The sequence below is a fragment of the Chionomys nivalis genome, chromosome 6, assembly GCF_950005125.1.
Source record: "Chionomys nivalis chromosome 6, mChiNiv1.1, whole genome shotgun sequence".
Taxonomy (NCBI): Eukaryota; Metazoa; Chordata; class Mammalia; order Rodentia; family Cricetidae; genus Chionomys; species Chionomys nivalis.
The window spans coordinates 19,880,272-19,900,815 of record NC_080091.1 but is presented as its reverse complement, the minus strand read 5'-3'; the positions used below and the strand labels follow the sequence as shown (position 1 = coordinate 19,900,815).

Below are 20,544 nucleotides of genomic sequence, written 5' to 3'. Positions count from 1 at the left end.
AGAATAAAGAAAGAATATTAGGAGCTGCAATGGAAAAAGGTCAAGTAACATAAAAGCAGACCTATCAAAATTGCACCTGACTTCTCAATGTAAACTCCGAAAGTCAGAAGGTCTTGAACATATGCTCTTCAAACACTGAGAGACTACAGATGCCAGCCCAGACTACTATACCAGCAAAGCTTTCAATTGCCATCGACAGAGAAAACAAGATATTCCATGACAGAACCAGATTTAAACAATACCTATCTACAAATCCAGCTCTGCAGAAAGTACTAGAAGGAAAACTTCAACCCAAGGAAGTTGGCTATACCCCACAAAAAACACAGGTAATAGATAACCTCACACCAGCAAAAACCAAAGGGAAACATACACACAATATTAACAACAACAAAATCAAACATAACAGGAACTAACAACCACTGATTATTAATATCTCTTAATATCAACGACCTCAATTCGCCTATAAAAAGACAGAGGCTAACAGAATGGATACAAAAATAGAATCCATCCTTCTGCTGCATACAAGAAACACACCTCAACCTCAAAGACAGACATTTTTTTTTTTTTTTGTGAGTAAAGGGTTGGAAAGACTTTCCAATCAAATGGACCTAAGAAACAACCTGGTGTAGCTATCCTAGTATCTAACAAAACAGAGTTCAAATAAAAATTAATGAAAAGAGATAAGGACATTTCATATTTGTCACAGGAAAAATCCAAGATGAAGTCTCAATTTTGAACATCTATGCCCCAAAATACAAGGGCACCCATATTTATAAAAGAAACATTACTAAAACTTAAATCACACATCAAACCCCACACACTAATAGTGGGAGACTTCAATACCCCACTCTTTATGGCAAACCTAATCCAAGAACACATCAGAAAAATCATACACCATGATCAAGCAGGCTTCATCCCAGAGATGCTAGGATGGTGCAACATACAAAAATCTGTCAGTGTAATCCACCATATAAACAAACTGAAAGAAAAAAAAAAAACCACATGATCTCATTAGATGCTGAAAAAGCTTTCAACAAAATCTAACACCCCTTCATGATAAAGGTCTTGGAAAGGTCAGGGATACAAGAAACATACCTAAACATGATGGAGGTGGGTCTTGTATTTATCTGTTGCTTTCATTGGTTAATTAATAAAGAAAACTGCTTGGCCCTGACAGGACAGAAAATTAGGTAGGCGGAGTGAACAGAACAGAATTCTGGGAGAAAGAAGCCGAGTCAGTCGCCATGATTCTCCCACTCCAGACAGACGCAGGTTAAGATCTTTCCTGGTAAGCCAGCTTGTGGTGCTACACAGAATATTAGAAATAGGTTAGATCAATATGTAAGAGCTAGCCAATAAGAGGTTATAACTAATGGGACAGGCAGTGTTTAAAAGAATACAGTTTCCGTGTAATTATTTCGGGTATAAAGCTAGCCGTGCGGGCGGCCGGGTGCCAGGAACGTAGCCCGCTGCTCTTATTACAACATAAACACAATAAAGGCAATATACAGCAAGCCAACATCAAACTAAATGGAGAGAAACTCAAAGTGATTCCACTAAAATCAAGAATAAGACAAGGCTGCCCATATTCTCCGTATCTATTCAATATGTACTTGAAGTTCTAGCTAGAGCAATAAGGCAACAAAAGGAGATCAAGGGAATACAAATTGGAAAGAAAGAAGTCAAACTTTTGCTATTTGCAGATGATGATAGTATACATAAGTGACCCCCAAAATCCTACAGCTGATAAACACTTTTAGTAATGTGGCAGGATACAAGATTAACTCAAAAAAAAAAAAAAAATCAGTAGCCCTCCTATATATACAGATGATAAATGGGCCAAGAAAGAAATTAGAGAAGCATCACTCTTCACAATAGCCAAGAATAACATAAAATATCTTGGGGTAAAACTAACCAAAGTGAAAGACCTGCTCGATAAGTACTTTAAGTTTTTGAGGAAAGAAATTGAAGGAGATACCAGAAAATGGAAAGATCTCCCACGCTCCTGGATAGGAAGGTCCAACATAATAAAAATGGCAATCCTACTTGTAGGCCCATATTTTTGTATGGTGTGGCAGCCAGGCGATAAAGCCATAGGCCCCATCCTAGGGGGTCACGTAGCTCTGCAGACAAGCTGTCTCTGCCTAACAATGGTCAGAATGTTTGGAGGATATCTTATAGAGATGCTAATTCAGGCCTAAGTTACAGATAGCATACAGGTAGAATGCAGGTGTGACAAAAGGCCATTCACGTGGTTACCTAGGATAAGAGTCTAATGTATCCCCCCTCCCCCCAATTTATGTGATGATATATAAGCTGTCTGGATAATAAACGCAGGGAGGTCTTTGGGAGATCGAGGAGAAAAGACCCTGAGATGTCCTTCAATGATGACCGTGTAAGCTGCATCTGATTATTCCTCGCGATTCTGTTCCAGTCCAGTTAGGGAATCTGTGTTAGACCCACACGGGCCTCAACACCCACCAAAAGCAATCTATAGATTCAATGCAATCTGCATCAAAATCCCAACACAATTCTTTACAGACCTTGAAAGAACAATACTCAATTCATATAGCCAAAATAATCCTGTACAATAAACGAACTCCCAGAGGCATCGCCATCCTTGACTTCCAGCTATAGTACTGAAACCAGCCTGGTACTGGCATAAAAGCAGACAGATGGACCAATGGAATCGAATCAAAGACCCGGATATTAATCCACATACCTATGAACACCTGATTTTTGACAAAGAAGCTAAAAGAAAGTATCTTCAACAAATGGTTCTAGAATAACTGGATGTAAACATGTAGAAGAATGCAAATAGATCCATATCTATCCCTATGCACAAAACTCAAGTCCAAATGGATCAAATACTTCAACATTAATCCATCCACACTGAACCTCACAAAAGAGAAAGTGAGAAGTATGCTTGAATGTGTTGGCCCAGGAGACCACTTCTAAATATAACCCTGGTAGCATAGACACTGAGACGGATAATAAATGGGACCTCCTGAAAATGAGAAGCTTCTGTAAGGCAAAGGACACGGTCAACAAGACAAAACGGCAGTCTGAGAATGGGAAAAGATCTTCATCAACCCCACATCTGATAGCGCACTGATCTTCAAATATATAAAGAATTCAAGAAGCTAGACATCAGAATACCAAATAATCCAATTAAAAAATGGGATACAGGTGTAAACAGAGAACTGTTAACAGAGGAATCTGAAATGGCCAAAAGGCACTTAAGGAAATGCTCAACATCCTTAGTCATCAGGGAATGCAAATCAAAACAACTCTTGAGATTCCATCTTACATCTGTCAGAATTGCTAAGATCAAAACCACCAATAATAGCTTATGCTGGAGAGGATGTGGGGTAAAGGGAACACTCTAAAGGGAACACTCCTCTATTTCTGGTGGGAGTGCAAACTTGTACAATCACTTTGGAAATCAGTATGGCGATCTGTCAGAAAATTGGGAATCAACATACCTCAGGACCCAGCAATACCACTCTCGGGCATACACCCAAAGGATGTACACTCACACCACAAGGACATTTGCTCAACTGTGTTCATAGCAGCAATATTCGTAATAGCCAGAACCTGGGAACAATGTACATGCCCCTCAACTGAAGAATGGATAAAGAAAATGTGGTACATTTACACAATGGAGTAATACTCAGCAGTAAAAACAATGACATCTTGAAATTTGCAGGCAAATGGGTGGAAACTAGAAAAATCCATCCTGAGTGAGGTGACCCAGACCCAAAAAGACAAACATGGTATGTAGTCACTCATAAGTAGATATTAGACATAAAACAAAGGATAATGAGCCTAAAGTCCACAACCCCAGAAAAGCCAGGAGAGGAGGAGGACCCTAAGAGAGACATACATGAATCCCCCGGGAATGGGAAATAGACAAAATCTCCTAAGTTAATTGGGAGCTTTTGGGGAAGGGGGAAGGTTGAGGGTAGAAGGGGAGTGATATGAGGGAAGAAGGGGAGGAGAACATGAGGGATTGGGAAGGTGGCGTTGGGGGAAAGACAGAGAGGTAGAGCAAGGAAAGAGATATCTTGATAGAGGGAGCCATTATGACACTAGGCAAATTCCCAGGAATCCACAAGGATGACCCCAGCTAAGACCCTAACCAATATTGGAGAGGGTAACTTAACTGGCCTTCCCCTATAATCAGATTGATAACTGTCATCATAGAGCCTTCATCCAACAACTGATGGGAGCAGATGCAGAGATCCACAGCTAAGCACTGGACTGAGCTCCCAAAGTCCAGCTGAAGAAAGGGAGGAAAGATAATATGAACAAGGGGTCAAGACCATGATGGGGAAACCCACAGAAGCAGCTGACCCAAGCCAGTGGGGGATCACTGATTCTGGACTGATAGCAGGGGAACCTGCACAGGACTAAACTAGGCCGTGAATGTGGGTGACTTGGGCAGTTTGTGGGGCCACTGGCAGTGGAACCAGTATTTATCCCTAGTGCATGAACTGGCTTTCTGAAGCCCATTCCCCAAGGATGGATATGCTGTTCAGCCTAGATACTGGGGGGAGGGCCGTGGTCCTGCCTCAAGTGATGTGACAGACTTTGTTGACTCCCCATGGGAAGCCTCACCCTCTCTGAGGAGAGGATACCAAGTGTGTTGGGGGGGAAGAAAGAACAGGAGGAGGCAGGGAGAGAGAACTGGTATTGGTATGTAAAATAAAATGATTGTTTAAAAAAAGCCCCCTCCCCAAACCAAAGAAACATAACTGAATCCAACATTTTAAAAAGGAAACAAAACTTGAGAAGGGCCAAATAGCAAACTGCACATTTACGCTCTGACAAAGCAGTTCTGCCTCAAAGTAAAAGCATAGGAGAAAAGCGGATGCATTTAGACTTAACACTTAGGAGACAAAACACAAACAGAACACAATGTGCTGGAGGCTGATGCTGCAGGCCTCACTTCAGGAGTCACAGGGTGAGTCAGGAAACTAGAAATAACAAACGAAGTGTCCTACTCAAGTGGAACTAGTTCACTGAGGCTAAGAGTCAGGTTCTTGGTGCCAATAAAAGATAGTACACAATTTGCTGTCAACCATTTCTTAAAGGAAGTTGCACACCTTTCCAGAACCAAACAGGTTATTGCCGTTACTCTTGGTGGCCTTTAGGAGCTAGAGCAGCACAGCAGCGCTGACAAGCAGCACGCTTCGGCTGCTGACTGTGTAGAAATCAAGCTGGAACTGACTTAAAAACTTTCCCCTGCCACAAGATATTATGTAGGCCATGGGGGTGGACGTGGAGGAGAGGAAACCCATCAATGGTTTTACCCAGCAGTGACCCTTGCATGCTACAATAATAACCTGCCAGGCAAGATGCACCCAATAATAATGGTAAAAAGTAAGCAATCACTTTTTGATTGGATTAGAGGCCTTAGAGGCCTGCTACACAGGAAGGAATTTGTGTCTGGTACATGTCAAAAGCCCATGACTAGTCAGATCAAAGGCCTGGGGCGGGAGTGGACACACACCTGATACTGTTGGCTTTGCTAAATAGGTATGTCCTACACTACCCTCTAAACATTTGTGTTTATACACATAGGGCTGCCCTTCCTTGGCCAGAGAAGCTCGTCTTTGCAGTCGTCAAAGTGAGAATAAGAGACTACTGATTACTAGCCCTAAATGGGACATCTCTATCAACCCTTGATCTACAAATTTAGGAAACACTGGGGAAGAGGAGGCGGAGAAAAATATGAGAGCCAATGGGAGGAGTACCATGAAATACTGTCTTCTGGACATGACAAGACCATCCCAACCCAGCTCATCACAGCTATGGCAACCTGCAAAAATCAAGCCAACAATGTCAGTCAACATTCCAACAGGAAGTGCTCAGCTGGTTACAGAAAAGATGTGAAGAGGGATGGAATGTATTGGAGGTGCCTGGGGGAGTGGGAGATGTACAATACGATCAAGATACAAAAACAAAAGAAAGCCGGGCGGTGGTAATGCACACCTTTAATCCCGGCACACGAGAAGCAGAGACAGGGGGATCTCTGTGAGTTCGAGGCCAGCCTGGTCTACAAGAGCTAGTTTCAGGACAGATAGGAGCATTACACAGAGAAGCCTTGTCTTGAAAAACCAAAAGATACATTGTTTATATGTAAGAAAATGTCAAAAATAAATAAATACAAAAAACCCAGGAGACAAATTAACTTCTACAGTCAATATTTAATATTGTAATACTATAATATCTTTACAACTATATGATATCTTTGGTCCAATCAACTGTTTTTATGCCTGATCCTTATGTGGAAAAGGCTGCTAGGGTTCACACTGTAGAAGCAAGAAAACTACCCTGCAGGGAGAGAGAAAAAATGTGGAGGAAAGTAAAATTCTACAATTCATAATTTTAGAGATGCCATAAACATGAAGTAAAAAAAAAACAAAAACAAGAAACCAGTTAACAAAAAGTAGTAATTAACAAAAATTAAAGGAAAAACAATAGCCCAAAGCAAAGATTTTAGATATTTAAAATGATCAGTGATACAACAGTATTATCTATTTAAAAAAGTCAAATGAGCTGGACATGGTTGTGCAAGACCTTTGATATCAGCACTCGGGAGGCCGAGACTGGAGCATCTCTGAATCTGAGGCTAGCCAGTCTACATAGCAAGTTCCAGGTCTGCCAAGGCTATATATACATACTAAAAAACAAAATAAACGAATGAAATAATGAACATGTAAATGTGAAGAGATGCATTAGGAATCTTAGACACGATGCTGCACTTTACAGAGCACCTTGTAAGCCTAACACACACAAGAAGAAAATCAGCTGCTATGCACTGAAGAGAGTGGAGACCTGAGACCTGGAGCTCGGGTAGACCTGGAGCTCGGGTAGACCTGGAGCTCGGGTAGACCTGGAGCTCAGGTAGACCTGGAGCTTGGGTAGACCTGGAGCTCGGGTAGACCGCATAATCAGACTTAACCAGAAAAGCCACTTGTGTGTGTTATTAAAGCATCAGAGAACAAGGCACTGAGAATTCTTTTTTGTTTTTTTTTTGAGACAGGGTTTCTCTGTGGTTTTGGAGCCTGTCCTGGAACTAGCTCTTGTAGACCAGGCTGGCCTCGAACTCACAGAGATCCGCTTAGTATATTAAAAAACAAAACAGATGAGGATTTCTCAGCAATTCATAGAAGACAAAAGTCAGACCTAAAGAAAATTATAAATAAACCCCAAACCTTCCAATCTATGCACTCAATGACTGGTTTAATAGGATACAGGGTCCATCAAGAAATAAAGGCCTAGGGCTGGAGAGATGGCTAAGTAGGTGAAGTTCTTGCTGTGTAAGCATGAGGACCTGATTTGAATCCTTAGCACTTATATCCCTGTAATCCCAGAGATGGGGACACAAGGTTCCCAGGGTCTTCTGGGCCAGCCGTCTTGCCTAATGGGCTAGCTCCTGTGAGAGACTCGTCTCAAAAAAATAAGGTGGGGAGTGATAGAGGAAGACTTCTGAGGTTGATCTCCGGTCTCCACACACACACACACACACACACACACACACACACACACACACCCCCCACCCGGGTCTGTCTTGGGAGGTCGAGGCAAGACAGGATCTTGAGTTTGAAGTCAGCCTAATCAATTTATCAAGACTGTCTCAAAAGGACAAAAAAGGAAAAAAAAGGAAAAAAATTAAAAAGAGGGAGTGTATAAATCGCTGTGAATTTAAGGCTAGCTTGGTTTACCATCCTCTTGAAACCAGCAACCCGCCCACCTATACCCCTCTTCTTGCCCCGGGCCCATTTTCACTTGGGGGTGACTAATGTGAAACTTTATCAGACATCTGGTTCTTACTTCAGGGCCATTCAATGTTTTATCGTCCAAAAGTTCCCCTTAAATAAGGCATCTCAATGGTACAGGTCTGATCAGCCCATGCCCAACATAAATTATTTCCCTCACTCATATTACTTCCACTAACCTGACTTTCAAGTAATTAAAAAGTATGAATTAATGTTACCTCAAACAGTCTCTTAATTAACTTAATTTCCCTAGATCTACCGTGTCAAAACAATGAAAACAGCCTAAACTTCTGCATTATATTCTCAGCAGATCCTTTATAGTTCCAGGACAGTCAGGGTGGTTACACAGAGAAACCCTGTCTGCAAAAAAACCCGAGAGGGGGGGGGGAGACACACACATGCATACACACACACACACACACACACACACACACGGAGGATAAGGAGGAGGCGCAGCAGCAGGAGCTGCAACATTCTAAGAAAAAAAATGGCTGAAATTTTTCTGAAATTCATTAAAGGCACCAAAGACAAACCTAAATATTCCTACGACTCCAACCCAGAATACAAAGAAAACCATATGGAAGCCTAATACAGTTTGCTGAAAACAAACAAACAAACAATCAGAAAAACAGTGGAAGCAGACTGTGTGGAGGGGGAGCCATTCCTAGGCAAGAATAAGACAAGGATGATTAGAATTATCAAAAAAACAAAACAACTACCAGAAAACAAAAAAGACAGGAAAAAAGTAGGTCTCCTGATGTTAAGACAGATGATCTCCTGAGTTCTTGCTAACCAAAGAGTAGGTATTTTACAGTTCAAGGCACATTCAGAGCCTGATAGTGGCACTGTGGCACACACAGTGGCTCTTTATGAGTTCGAGGCTAGCCTGGTCTACAAAGCAAGTTCCAAGATAGCCAGGGCTACAGAGAGAGAAATTCTATCTCGGGGAAAACAAAAACAAACTAACAACAAAAAAAAAGATAATGCTTCTTTTATCAGAAAGTATTTCTGGGACAGTGGTTAATACAGAGGTTCTCAACCTGTGGGCCATGACACCTTTCCCAAAAAGTATTTACATTATGATTCCTAACAGTGGCAAAATTACATTTATGAAGTAGCAATGAAAATACTTTTTATAGTTGGGTGGGTCACCATAACATAAGGGACCATATTAAAGGGTCACAGAATTAGGAAGGATGAGAACCACTGGTTTAATAGATGGGATAGTGTTCAAGGAATGTAAAGGTTACAACTGTTGCAAAGACTTTTCTCAGATAAAGAAAAACACAGGGGATTGCCTGTAAATCCCAACGCTTGGGAAGCTTAGGCAGCAAGACCATGGTATTGCAAGGTCAGCCTAGGCTCCATAAGCAAGACACTTGTTTGGAAGGAAAGATGGAAGGAAGGAAATGAAAGGAGGAATTCTTAAACACTCTGGGCACTGAATACTGTAGTTACTGACATGGATGGAAAAAATACAGACGTGTGTAATTATGTTAAAATGGACGTAGGTATTACATAAAACCTCAAAGAGAAAACCATGTATCTATAAAAGGAGATAATGAAAATTTTTCAATAAAAATTCTTTTCCAATGTAAAATTTTTCTCAAGTTATAAAACATATTCAAAGACAAAAAGTACAATATTTAAAAAGAATTCAATTCACATAGGAATATAAGTAAACACCTTAATACAATACAGAATTCGGGCAGTACATTAGAAAAAGAAAGCTAGGCTTACAAATGAGAGATAAGGCCAACATTAATGGGATAACCATTAATACTAAAGGTAATACAGATATAAACAGGTACAGATAATCCAATCATAAAATTTACTGTTCACACATACACACACACACGCATTCACCAAACAAACAAATCCAAAAACTTAAGATTGGAATTTGCCGGGATAGCTATCAAGCAAAGAACACACTTAGAAGCATTCTAAGTGTTGTTCTGGCTTAATAAATACAGTTAAGCCACTTTGCTTATATTGATTAGTTAATTGTGTCCAAGTGTTTCAACACTTTAAAAGATCACCCGATTTCCCAACAGCAGAGAAGAGCTCCAGGATATTGAGATAGTGACATGTCAGGAAAAAAAACAACGCACCAATGTGCCCCGGAATCACGTCGCCTGGATTAAGATGTCTATCTACCCAAAAGAAAATACACACGTTCGTGAAACTCTAATTGTGCTGTAAACCTTTAAAAGTTGCAGACCCATGTGTTACTGATTTAAATCAAAGCAAATAAAAACTTTACAGGTCTTAGACAGACAGCCACAACACAATCTGGCACAACAAAGGCCACCCGCAGATTTAGAATTCTTGTTCTTTCAACTCTCAACCCGAAACATTAGCTAAGTTATGCTGAAAAAGAATGCCGGGGTGTAAGCTTGGGTTCTAGGTTACGTAAAAGTGACCTTTGGGGCGTTACGACCAGCATCTGTAAACAGCCTCTCCAATGACTTTTGCTCCCTATTCTCGTGCAGGCCAGGCGGACGTCGCGCTCGGTCACGGACCCAAGCTCGAAGCTTTGAAGCCGGTCAGGCTGCCGCGTCCCCCAGGTGCCGCAAATAAAAAGCCTCTGCTTTTCTTTCCAGCACCGGCACCCGTGAAGCCGACAGGACACCCCGGGGGAGACCTCGCGGCTGCACCGCCAGCAGATGTCAGATTCGGAGACCCTGGGGTGTTCGCCCGGGGCCGGCGGCGAGAAGGCGATGCCTCCCCCCCAATAACGGCTTCAACCGCCTCCTGCCAGGTCCCCGCCCTGGCTGCAAAACTCGCGTCCCAAAGGTTTCACACTCACTGGAAAGTGGGACCGGGGCCCGCACCCGGGCCCGAGCCGGCCCCGGGAATTCGGCGGGTCTCCCAGGGTTTCGGGGGCGGCGGCGGCTGAGACGCCATCTCTCCGCCTGCTCCGCTACGGCTCTGGGCCGCGACTGCGTCGGCTAGAAGAAGGAGCGCCTCGCTTGCCAGGCGTGACGGGCAGAGCGCCGAGCCCTCCACCCCGCCCACGCCTGACGTCAGGCCGAGGCTTGTGGTCAGCTTTAACCTGAGAGACGATGGAGGGCGGGGACATCTAATTCACGAGGGCTGGCGTGGGAGGAGGGGCGGAACTTTCCTTTTTGATTTTTTCCCTAGATTGGGCTTCAAATTTGAGTAGGGGCTCATCGACATTTCTGGCAGCAGCTAATATGCCCTAGATGCCGAGTCCCACGGAGGTTTCTTTGCCGGTCGACCCCCTAGGGCTAGCAGGGAAGCCCTTTGCGGGCTTGCGTTCGCGGGGCTACCCAGAGTCCACGATTGCGAGCCCCGCAGCCTTACAGATCGCCCTGTAAGCAAGAGGGGGCCTTCACGTCCTCCTTTCGTGAAAGGCCTGGTACTTTTCTTCTAAAGCTCTCGTTTCCTTGGGGAACAGAACTGATAGGCGCCGCAGGTGCGCTGTCTTTAGTCTTCCCCATCCCACCTCCGACCAAAGGGTCTTGGCTCCAGCAGCTTGGGAGAAGGTAAGGCCGAGGAGGTAATGAGGTGAGGGGTTAGAGACTGGATGCCAAAAAAGGTGCGGCTGGACTCCTTTTTGTTTGTTAGCCAGGTGGAGTGAGTGGGAAGTTACTAGAACCTTAGCAAAGAGAGTTAAGGGCTGTGAGCGCTTCCCATGCCTCTCCTCCCAACCACGCCTGTGCATGTGGTAATGCAGTTAAAGAGATTTTATGGTGGAAACCCAGACTATCTCAGGTTTTTCCCCCCACGTGCTTTACTCTTTCTTCCATTTTCGAGTATTATTATTATTATTGTTGTAATTGTAAGAACAAAAAAAGTCTTTCCTCCCCATTTCGTGAGACTGGGCTGGTTACGTGGTCTGTGGAGAAGGGAGTGGGTTCTCGTAGAGAGCCTGACACCTGGGAAGGGCTTCTTTTGCAACTTTTCAGTTCTTCTGTAAAAGAAACAAACAGCAAAAGTCTTAACAGCGGACACCCACATTGAAAAAACTTTGGGTGAGAGGTATTTCTCGGGCTTGTTTTCCAAGGTAAGTCCAGCATCAGACCATGACTCATTTCTGTTGACAAAATCCTGCCTTTTCATCACATCGAGGTGAAATAACCATCTTCAAGGCGTATGTTCTTTTAATGTTAACGTGCTTGAGAGGTCGCTGGATTTCTGCTAGTTGAGAATGGTACTGTGTCCTTTTACAGCCCCGTACTTTGATTATTAACACACTCACGAGGGTTTCGTTTGTTTGAGTTGCTTGAGACTCCATCAAATCACTTAGGACAGGAGGTTTGGCAATTCTCAACAAGTTTGGGACCTTTTCAGAGCCCGGAGATTTTGGTTACTTGTTGGCTTTGCACAATACTTTTATTCTAGTGACCTCTGGAGAAATAGCGTTCAGTCTTTAAGCCAAAAGGAAGAACCTAAATTTGAACATTGTTAATTAAGTCCAGAGGTAAGGCTTCACTGTGCCTTTTGAAAGCCTTCACTGCCTTTTGAAAGAGCTTATTGTTTCGTTTTGTTTCTTTTTTTGTTCTATTTTTTTTAAAGGAAAGTGTATTTGTTTCTTTTTTGAATTAAAGGTTAATTCTGTATTGAATCAAATGCTTCATGTTAACTAATACTAAAGTTTCTCTGTAGGTGTGCTTTTCTGTCTGGCCAACCCATTTTCAAATAACCACACAGATTTACTACTAATTATAAATGCTTAGCTGATAGCTTAGGCTTGTTTTTGGCTAGCTTAAATTAACCCATAAAATAACCACATATTAATCCATATGCTGCCTCAAGGCTCCTAGCCTGATTGCTCTGGGTCTCATGGTGTCTCCTCTGACTCTACCCTTTTTCTCCCCAGCATTCTCTCTGCCCTGAAAATCTTGTCTAGCCATGGGCCAATTTATTAACAATAAGCGCAACACATCTTTACAGTATACAGAAGGTTTATTCCACAGCATTTCTCTGTTAGGGGTTTCTCCCTACCTACCCCACCCTCTCCCCTCCCCCTCCCTCTCTACTCCTCCCTTCCTCTCCAGAGTCTTACTCTGTAGCCCAGACTGGCTTTGACTCCCTATTAAGCCCAGATTGATCTTGAATTCATGGTGATCTGCTTGCTTCAGGCTCCTGTGTACTGAAATTACCAGTGTGGACCACTACACTTGGTCAGAGGATTCATTTTACATAATTATTTCCAGCTCCTCACAGACTCTTTACTTGACATTAAATGAGCAGGGTAAGTGAGCTGCTGGAAGGGATTCAGATAGTGGAAGAAATACTTGACCACACGGTTTCGTGACTTTTTTTTTCTTTTTTTTCTTTTTTCTTCCTTTTTTTTTTTTTTTTAAGAGAAGAGTATGTCATCATATTTTAAGCACTTTCTCAAAAGGTTTACATAGGTAATGGAGTCGTCCCCAGGCCTGGTGTTAGAAAGTTCTTACTGTCATGTGCAGAATGAGCCTGGCCCCTATAATTCACATACTCACATAGTCAAGTTCATAGTTTAGAATATAGATATGACAAGTATTGTTGAATACAAAATAGAATTTTTCAAAAGAAAGCTAGTTTTTCTTCTTAAGGGCATATTTGTATGTAGCAATAAATCACTAAAACTGTTCACTTTCTTTTCTTCTAGTTATAATTATTCAGCATGTTTCCACTGACTGAGAAAAACAAGCATGTGGCCCAGATGTTGCTCAGTTCTGGGACCTGTCCCAGATGTGTCTTCAGATTCTGTGGTGTGGATCTTCATGCACCTTACAAACGCCCATCCAAGGTATTTTCTTTTTACGTTCAGGGATGCCTTTTTAGTTTAGAATGAATGTCACTAGCTCTGAGCACAGTGGTCCATAACTCCACAAACAAGGTAAGTTAATTAAACTATTCCTACTAAGGTCATTTTGGAACTGCAATTAATTGCCTTAAACATTTGATTAGGAATACAGTTGCTTTCTGATTGATTGCATTACCATTTAACAATTAATGTAGAAAGGGAACTTTGTTTTTGCTACATTCGTTACTTGTGTATACATTTTATAAAGGGCATCTAAACAAAATATCATAAGATGATGCTTCTTCCCTGACGTTAATGCTATGCAGCAGGAGGGGCAGGGTCATAGTCCTGATTTCTTCTTTTAGTAGAAAATGAGTTCGGTTACTTTTTAAAAATAAATTTTTGTCTATTATTTTTATGAATATGCATATATTTATGAATATGGTGTGTGTGTGTCACAGATGTATATGTGGAAGGTAGTAGTGTGTGTGTGACACAGATGTATGTGTGGAAGGTAGTAGTGTGTGTGTGTGTGTGTGACATAGATGTATGTGTGGAAGGTAGTAGTGTGTGTGTGTGTGTGTGTGTGTGACAGACACATGTATATGTGGAAGGTGGTAGTGTGTGTGTGTGTGTGACACAGATGTATGTGTGGAAGCTAGTCTCCTTCCATCATAGACTCTGGGAAATCAAGCAGGTTAGAAGGCTTGTGTGCCAAGTACTTTTACCCAGCAGGCCGTGCTGCTTGTCCTGGTTATTTCCCTTGTTGTGTATTACCATTTATATATACATATATATTCTTCTGGTGTTGTCCAGTGAACCCAGGGCTTCACATGTGCCAGTGAATCCTGGCACCGATCCATCCATGTCCCCAGCCTACCCGCTTGCTTCACTCAATGAAGGGGATATGTTCTGAGAAGATGTCCTTCGACGACTTTGTACTCCTGTAAGCCTCATGAAGTGAACTTAAATTAAGGTGTAAGATGCAGTGTTAGCAGGCAGTGTAATCTAGGGCCCACCGTCCACAGCCGTGCAGTCCGCATTGTCAGGAACTGTGCGACCTGGCTGTGTCAGGAAGTCTTTAAAAGTAAGTGCTTAGCATAATCATTATTTCTGATACTAGTAACACAAGAAACTTATAGATTTTTTTACATTTACAGTAATACACAGAGAGCTGTGCCATTGAGTAGAACATTTTCACACAGTATAAAATATGCCTGTGACATATGGTTGATACTAACAAAGATGTTCTTTTCAAAGGCAAATCATTGTGTACATTGTTTTTCTATATCATTGTTGTTTATACTGTTAGAAATAATAATATAATAATAGATCCTAGTGCTCATCATTCATTTTTGCATGTCAAGCTTTCATTTAATCTTTTGTGAGTACATGCTGTGATTATCTCTATTTTCAGATGAAGCAACTGAAACACAGAGAGGTTAAGCAGCCTGCCCAAAGTTAAACAGCTATTAAGTGAGCAAGCTAGGACTTGAACAGTATGTCTGAACCCAAAGCCTAGGATTTGGAGCTACAAGATGTGGATTTGAATCTCAGTTCGTCCCTGCTCACCTTCCGTTTACTTCTCTGTACGTGGGAATGGTGATCACCTCTACCTCACGGAGTTTTAAGGACATGATCTATTAAGTATGTGAAAGCAATTGGAAACCAGAAGTGGCATGCGCAGCGATAGTCGCTGTGTGTAAACGCTCAGCTTATATCCAGTTTTGTGCAGTCTTCCTTATGTCCCTTTTCCACACACTTGCACTATAGAAATAATGTACTGGATTCAAATACATTTTATAGAGGGGACTGTCAGCAACTTTGTCCTGTAATATACTTTTGAATACATATAAACACAATATTTGAAGGCTTTTTAAAAAATGTTTTAGGCTTTGTTTTGTTCCAGTTATATAGAGCTGTACATGAGCACACACATACATATTATATTATTCTCATGTTGCAGACATTAGGTAGCAATTAACATTGTGTGGGTCATAGCATACTGTATGTGTGTATGTGTGAATTCTTGGTGAAGATTGGAGTGCTAATGTTTGAATGGAAAATGTTCTAAGTTTAGTATAATCTGACTGAATTCAGATGATTTATCCAATAACTAAACAATCAAACCTGATGTGTAAGAAGCACAAGCATTTAGGTGGGGGGACTAGCAGAAGTATTGGGGTGTTTATGAGGGGAGGCTTGTTTTTACATTCTAATACAGGAATGACAGAAATTAGACAAAAATGTATAAGAGGGCTTCTTTTGCTTAATGCATATAAATGGATTGTAATTGTGGTGCCAAATTTTAGAACTGTCATCTAGATATTTTGACAAATTGTTTCAAAAATTATCTTCACTTGCTCAACCTCTAAATGATGAGATTTCACATTAACTGTGCTGTGAGGTGTTAAAAAATTTAGCAAGGATGAAAATCAGCTTGTACTTTCCAGTGTGTGTGTGTGTCTTTGTCTTTCTGTCTCTTTGCTGTTGGAGTTGGAACCCAGGGCTTCATGCATGCTAAGCAGGTATTCTACCAATAAGCTACATCTCTATCCCAGTTTATATTTTTATGTGTTAGTAATTAGAATTGATTTTTTTTAAATTAGTAGTTGAATGACCTTCTCAATAAAACTAAAAACCAGATTTGTAACTTTGTTGGTTGAGCTTTTCTATTTAAGATTGTGGCTTTAGCTTCATTGATTGTGAAATTCTTTCAGAAAAATATTCACATAGATAGTAGGCATTTGATTGGTTTGTGGATTAAGTGGATTAACAATAAATTCAGTCACCAGTATTTCATTAAAGACACAAATCAAAGTACTTCTCTTTGGTGTCATTTAAACCAAGAGGGAGCCCAGATTTGAATTCTCTCCTTTATTCTCCTTGTGTCTCTGTATCTCTGCTGTGTGAGTCTAATCTGTGCCCACCAAAAGGCTGTCTTGTAAATTTATCCCTGTATCTATCTTTCCTTTTGAGTCTGTTCCTAACAAAGGGCTTTGTTCTCATTTTATTTTATTATTTTATTTTTTGTTTTTCAAGACAGGGTTTCTCTGTGTAGCTTTGGTGCCTATCGTGGAACTAGCTCTTGTTAATTCCCTGGGACTCTTTAAGTCTTTGTCACCATCTAAGGTTTTCTTTAAATGAATTATTAGATCAGGTGTTATCCCATCAGTGGGTCATAGACTAGAAATGTCTCCTAACAATCTTTGAAAGTCATTAAGAGTCTGCAATTATCTTTCCTAATTTGTGCCTTTTGTGTTCTAATTTTCTGTAAACCTATTTTATAACCTAAGTAATTGATAGAATCTTCTCTTTGTATTTTCAGAAGCAATTTGTAATCCCCATTTAGGCAAAACTTTCTTTACTTCTTCAAACATTCTTTCTAAAGTATGTACATTTGAATCAGATAGCAGAATGTCATCCAAGTAATGGTAAATTATATATTTAGGAAATTGTTTGCATATTATTTCCAATTGTTTCCCTTCTCATTAGCTCTGGTAATTTCCTCAATCATATCACATTTTTTTCTTGTCCTAGTTGTTCCAGAGTTTTATTGAATATATTTTTTTAAAAAAAAATCATAAAATACTCTCAGGAGAGTGGCAGGCCTATAAACCAGCATGGTGATTGTATCATCTATATGTCAGACATTATGTTTATTCTCTAGTGATATAAGACTTCTCAAGCTTCTAGTGATAGATTAATTCATCATTCTGAAACAGAAGCAAGAGGGCAAGCACACGCTTTACACCTGCATTTATAGTATAAGAGACCATACCCAAGTGGGCTAGTATCCCAAAGGCTATTGGCCGAAGGAGCTCCCACAGCACCTCCCCCTTTTGTTTAAACAAGAGAATTCCAAACCCAATACAAAACTATGAACACTAGGAACAGATATCAAGTATGAAGTTAGAATTACAACCAACATAAACAATATTAAGCAAGGAACATATCTTAATGTTTTAATAAACATTCTTTTCTAAGGAGTCTAAGTCTTGTATTAGAAATGGCTTGGCTAGATCATAAGAGGACAGTAACTACGACTATCTAATCTTCAACCCCATCAATCATATCATATTTTTACTACTGTCTTTTGTAAATCCTGAATCTCCTGGCCTGTATATATTTCTAATGATTTCATAGAGGTACTTAGCCTCTCATCCTCATTCTGAACATGTGATTCCAAGGTTTGAAGTTTTACCTTTAAGGATAACATCTCATCCTTGGACATTATTTGGATAGCATACAGATTGCCTTCCTGGAGAGATACTCTATTTGCTAACCTATCATATCTTTTAACAGAGTCTGATTGTCAAATTCAAGAGTATGAATTCTTTCAGATAATTTCTCAGTACCCTTTGACATGGATTGGATTTTGTTTTTCCAATTAATGTTATCCTTTTCAATAGTATTATTTTTTTCAGCTAACTTTTGATTTTCGATGATATTATTCCTGTCAGCTAGCTGTTCATTATTAGTCTGTGAAGACGGTATCATTCCTAAAAGTGCCTCATTCTTGACTTTGTTATGAAACCATTTTCTTACGTATATAATCTAAAAAAGAAAACTAAGTCCCAATATTCAATAAATGGATGTATCAGGAAAACCATATAAGCCTTGCAGAGTACCATCCATAGTATAAGCAAAAAGGTTATTAAATTGCTGGTTGGTAATACTGTCTGCCATTAAATAACTTTCAAGTTTATTGATTTATTTATTAATTAAATAGTTACCTTTCTTACGAGATTTTGGTAAATTGTTGCAAGTGTAAATCTTTATTGGCCAGCAGGTTTCATGGTTTTAGCCGTGTGGCAAAGAAACGTGAAGGGTGGTGGCTTGAACAGTCCTGCACCGCTTTGGTTTCCTACATTGGTGCCTGGTTAAATACTGACAAGTATGCTTTGCTTGACAAATTAAGAGCAGTTGAATTAGTTCCATACACAGAGCAAGGAGCTCAGAGCTCACGAGCAGGTAGCACAAACCAGAAGTTGCACAAGTCACCGCATGCACTGCAGGGAAGCAGCAGTGGAGAGGGAAAGCACACACGAGTCTGGGAAATTTCCAAGTCGCCGCATTTAGCTCTGCTGTGGTTGGGTTTTGCAAAAAAAAAAACCAGTTTAGTAGGTGAAATCAAGCCAGGTGGGCAGAGATGGGAGACCTTCTGGGCTGTGGACCTTTTGGGCCTTTTAGACCAGTCCACCTGGTAGGCGTGGAGTTGGGATCCATGTGGGCGCCAGATGAAGATGGATGCTAAAAAGAAATCTCACACTAGCTCAGAATTGAGTATCTCAAATTATTTAAGCTAAAACCCTAATCTTAAATAAATTTTATTTAGGGGTAGACTCACAGATCACAGTCCTCTGCATGAACGGGGAACAGGAACCACATCTAACAGCTGGAAGAAAGAGCGTGTGTGTGCCCTTTATATTGGCATTTATAGTATAAGAGACCACGCCCAAGTGGGCTGGTATCTTAAAGGCTACTGGCTGAAGGAGCTCCTACAACACTCAGCCATCTTGTTATTTCTTTTATTAAACAGCATAGAAATCATCACATGGAGAAGGAATGAGAATACTTTGCAGAAACATTTAGCAGTTTTACAAGGAGTTAGTTCCGACTCCAACTGACCCAGGTAGCAAACCCTATCAGGCAATAGCTGAATGCTTCTTTCAGTATTTATGGTGAATATTCATTTTATAAGGCCGCTTTGGGCCTATTTGCTGTTTCTAGCAAATGATTATCATAGTACACATGCAAACACATGTGCATTGCTCTTGGGCCAAGGGTATGGGAGAGTACATAACTTAAGATCATAGCTGTATGTTATCTTGGGTTATAAAGGATTATGTGGGAAGGCCCAGGCAAGCAAGGTTGGTTGTTGCTCCCTTAAAGGTCAGTTAAACAGACAAGCCGAGCACATAACCAGTACAACAGTCTGAAGTGACTTCAAGGTGTGCTATTAACTTTGACTGAGGTCCGGGCTCTTAGAATGTAAGATATTTCTATCGCAGTGCATCGCCACAGATTAATCTCTCAGATCTCCTAGAAAGTCACTGCTGTAGTAAATTGGATACTCCTGAATTGATATAAACCAGCGTTGTATGCGTCTGTGATGTTATAATCCTCTCTACACCTTGCTTTGAGGCAGTGCCTCACTATGTAGCCGTGGGTGCTTGACCTCACGAGGATCTGCTCCCTCTGCCTCTGAGTGCTCTAGTGGGACCAGAGGGCTGGGTCCAGGAAAGTAGTTGTAACGGGCAGTACACGCCTTTAATCATGGTGCTCATCGGTAGGCAGATCCTGTGTGCAACATCCATCCGTGCATTACTGATGATCGAATTTATTATTAATGCATTTAATCCATATACTAACCAAATGTTTGTTATATATGTGTATACTTTTCCAAAAGAATTTCACAAATCATTTAAGCTAAAACCCTAATCTTAAATAAAAAGGCTCCATCAACAAATGTACAAGTCTGGTTTGTAGTTATTTTGGGAAGGTCCTTCACTATTAATTAAAAAGACACATTACTACAACTTGTTGACTTTTACACTTCATCTTAGGAATCTTAAAGCCACTTTAAAATGTTTCTGCTTTTTCTTAACTTTTTAGGAGTTGTTAAATGATCTACAGAAATTTCTTGAAACTGAAAAAGATGAATTAATTTTGGAAGTTCCAAACCCACCATTGAAGAAAATTCGTCTTCAAGAAGATAGGACAGATAATTGGAGTAGAAACGGACAAGAGGGGATCTCTGCCACGGAAGACGAAAGCAGTGCTTCTGAGCCTTCAAACTCGAGTGTGTGCAATGTTTGCTTAGGAATTCTTCAAGAATTCTGTGAGAAAGAGTTTATTGCGAAGGTAAACCCTCTCATTATAGGTGTTGTCAGAAACAGCGTAGCCTTAAAGCTAGGACTCTTAGACCAATGATCCTAAACAATACCATTTATTTCAACTTAATACCCATTAATCATTGTAATCTTGTCTTCATTA

The 20,544-nt window shown here is 40.7% G+C and overlaps 2 protein-coding genes across 9 annotated transcripts in view; one reads left to right on the top strand and one right to left on the bottom strand.

Annotated features, from left to right (window-relative positions):
- The window catches only part of Pex13 (peroxisomal biogenesis factor 13), a 28,296-nt gene extending 17,570 nt beyond the window's left edge, over window positions 1-10,726 (bottom strand). The window contains exon 1 of the mRNA XM_057773230.1: window positions 10,597-10,726. Coding sequence (XP_057629213.1) covers window positions 10,597-10,694 — 98 coding nt within the window. The 5' untranslated portion in view covers window positions 10,695-10,726. The remainder of the gene's footprint in view (window positions 1-10,596) is intronic.
- A 218-nt stretch (window positions 10,727-10,944) lies between these two features.
- Pus10 (pseudouridine synthase 10) overlaps window positions 10,945-20,544 on the top strand; it is a 69,828-nt gene continuing 60,228 nt past the window's right edge. For 3 of the 8 annotated variants that reach the window (XR_009057240.1, XR_009057241.1, XM_057771350.1), the window contains exons 1-3: window positions 10,947-11,296; window positions 13,408-13,548; window positions 20,164-20,412. Coding sequence is in view for 5 of the 8 variants with exons in the window: in XM_057771350.1 (XP_057627333.1) it covers window positions 13,423-13,548; window positions 20,164-20,412 (375 nt within the window). In the remaining 3 variants the exon portion in view is untranslated. Of the gene's footprint in view, window positions 11,297-13,407; window positions 13,549-20,163; window positions 20,413-20,544 lie in introns of all 8 variants that reach the window. The other 5 variants (XM_057771351.1, XM_057771349.1, XR_009057242.1 and 2 more) reach the window with 4 other exon arrangements.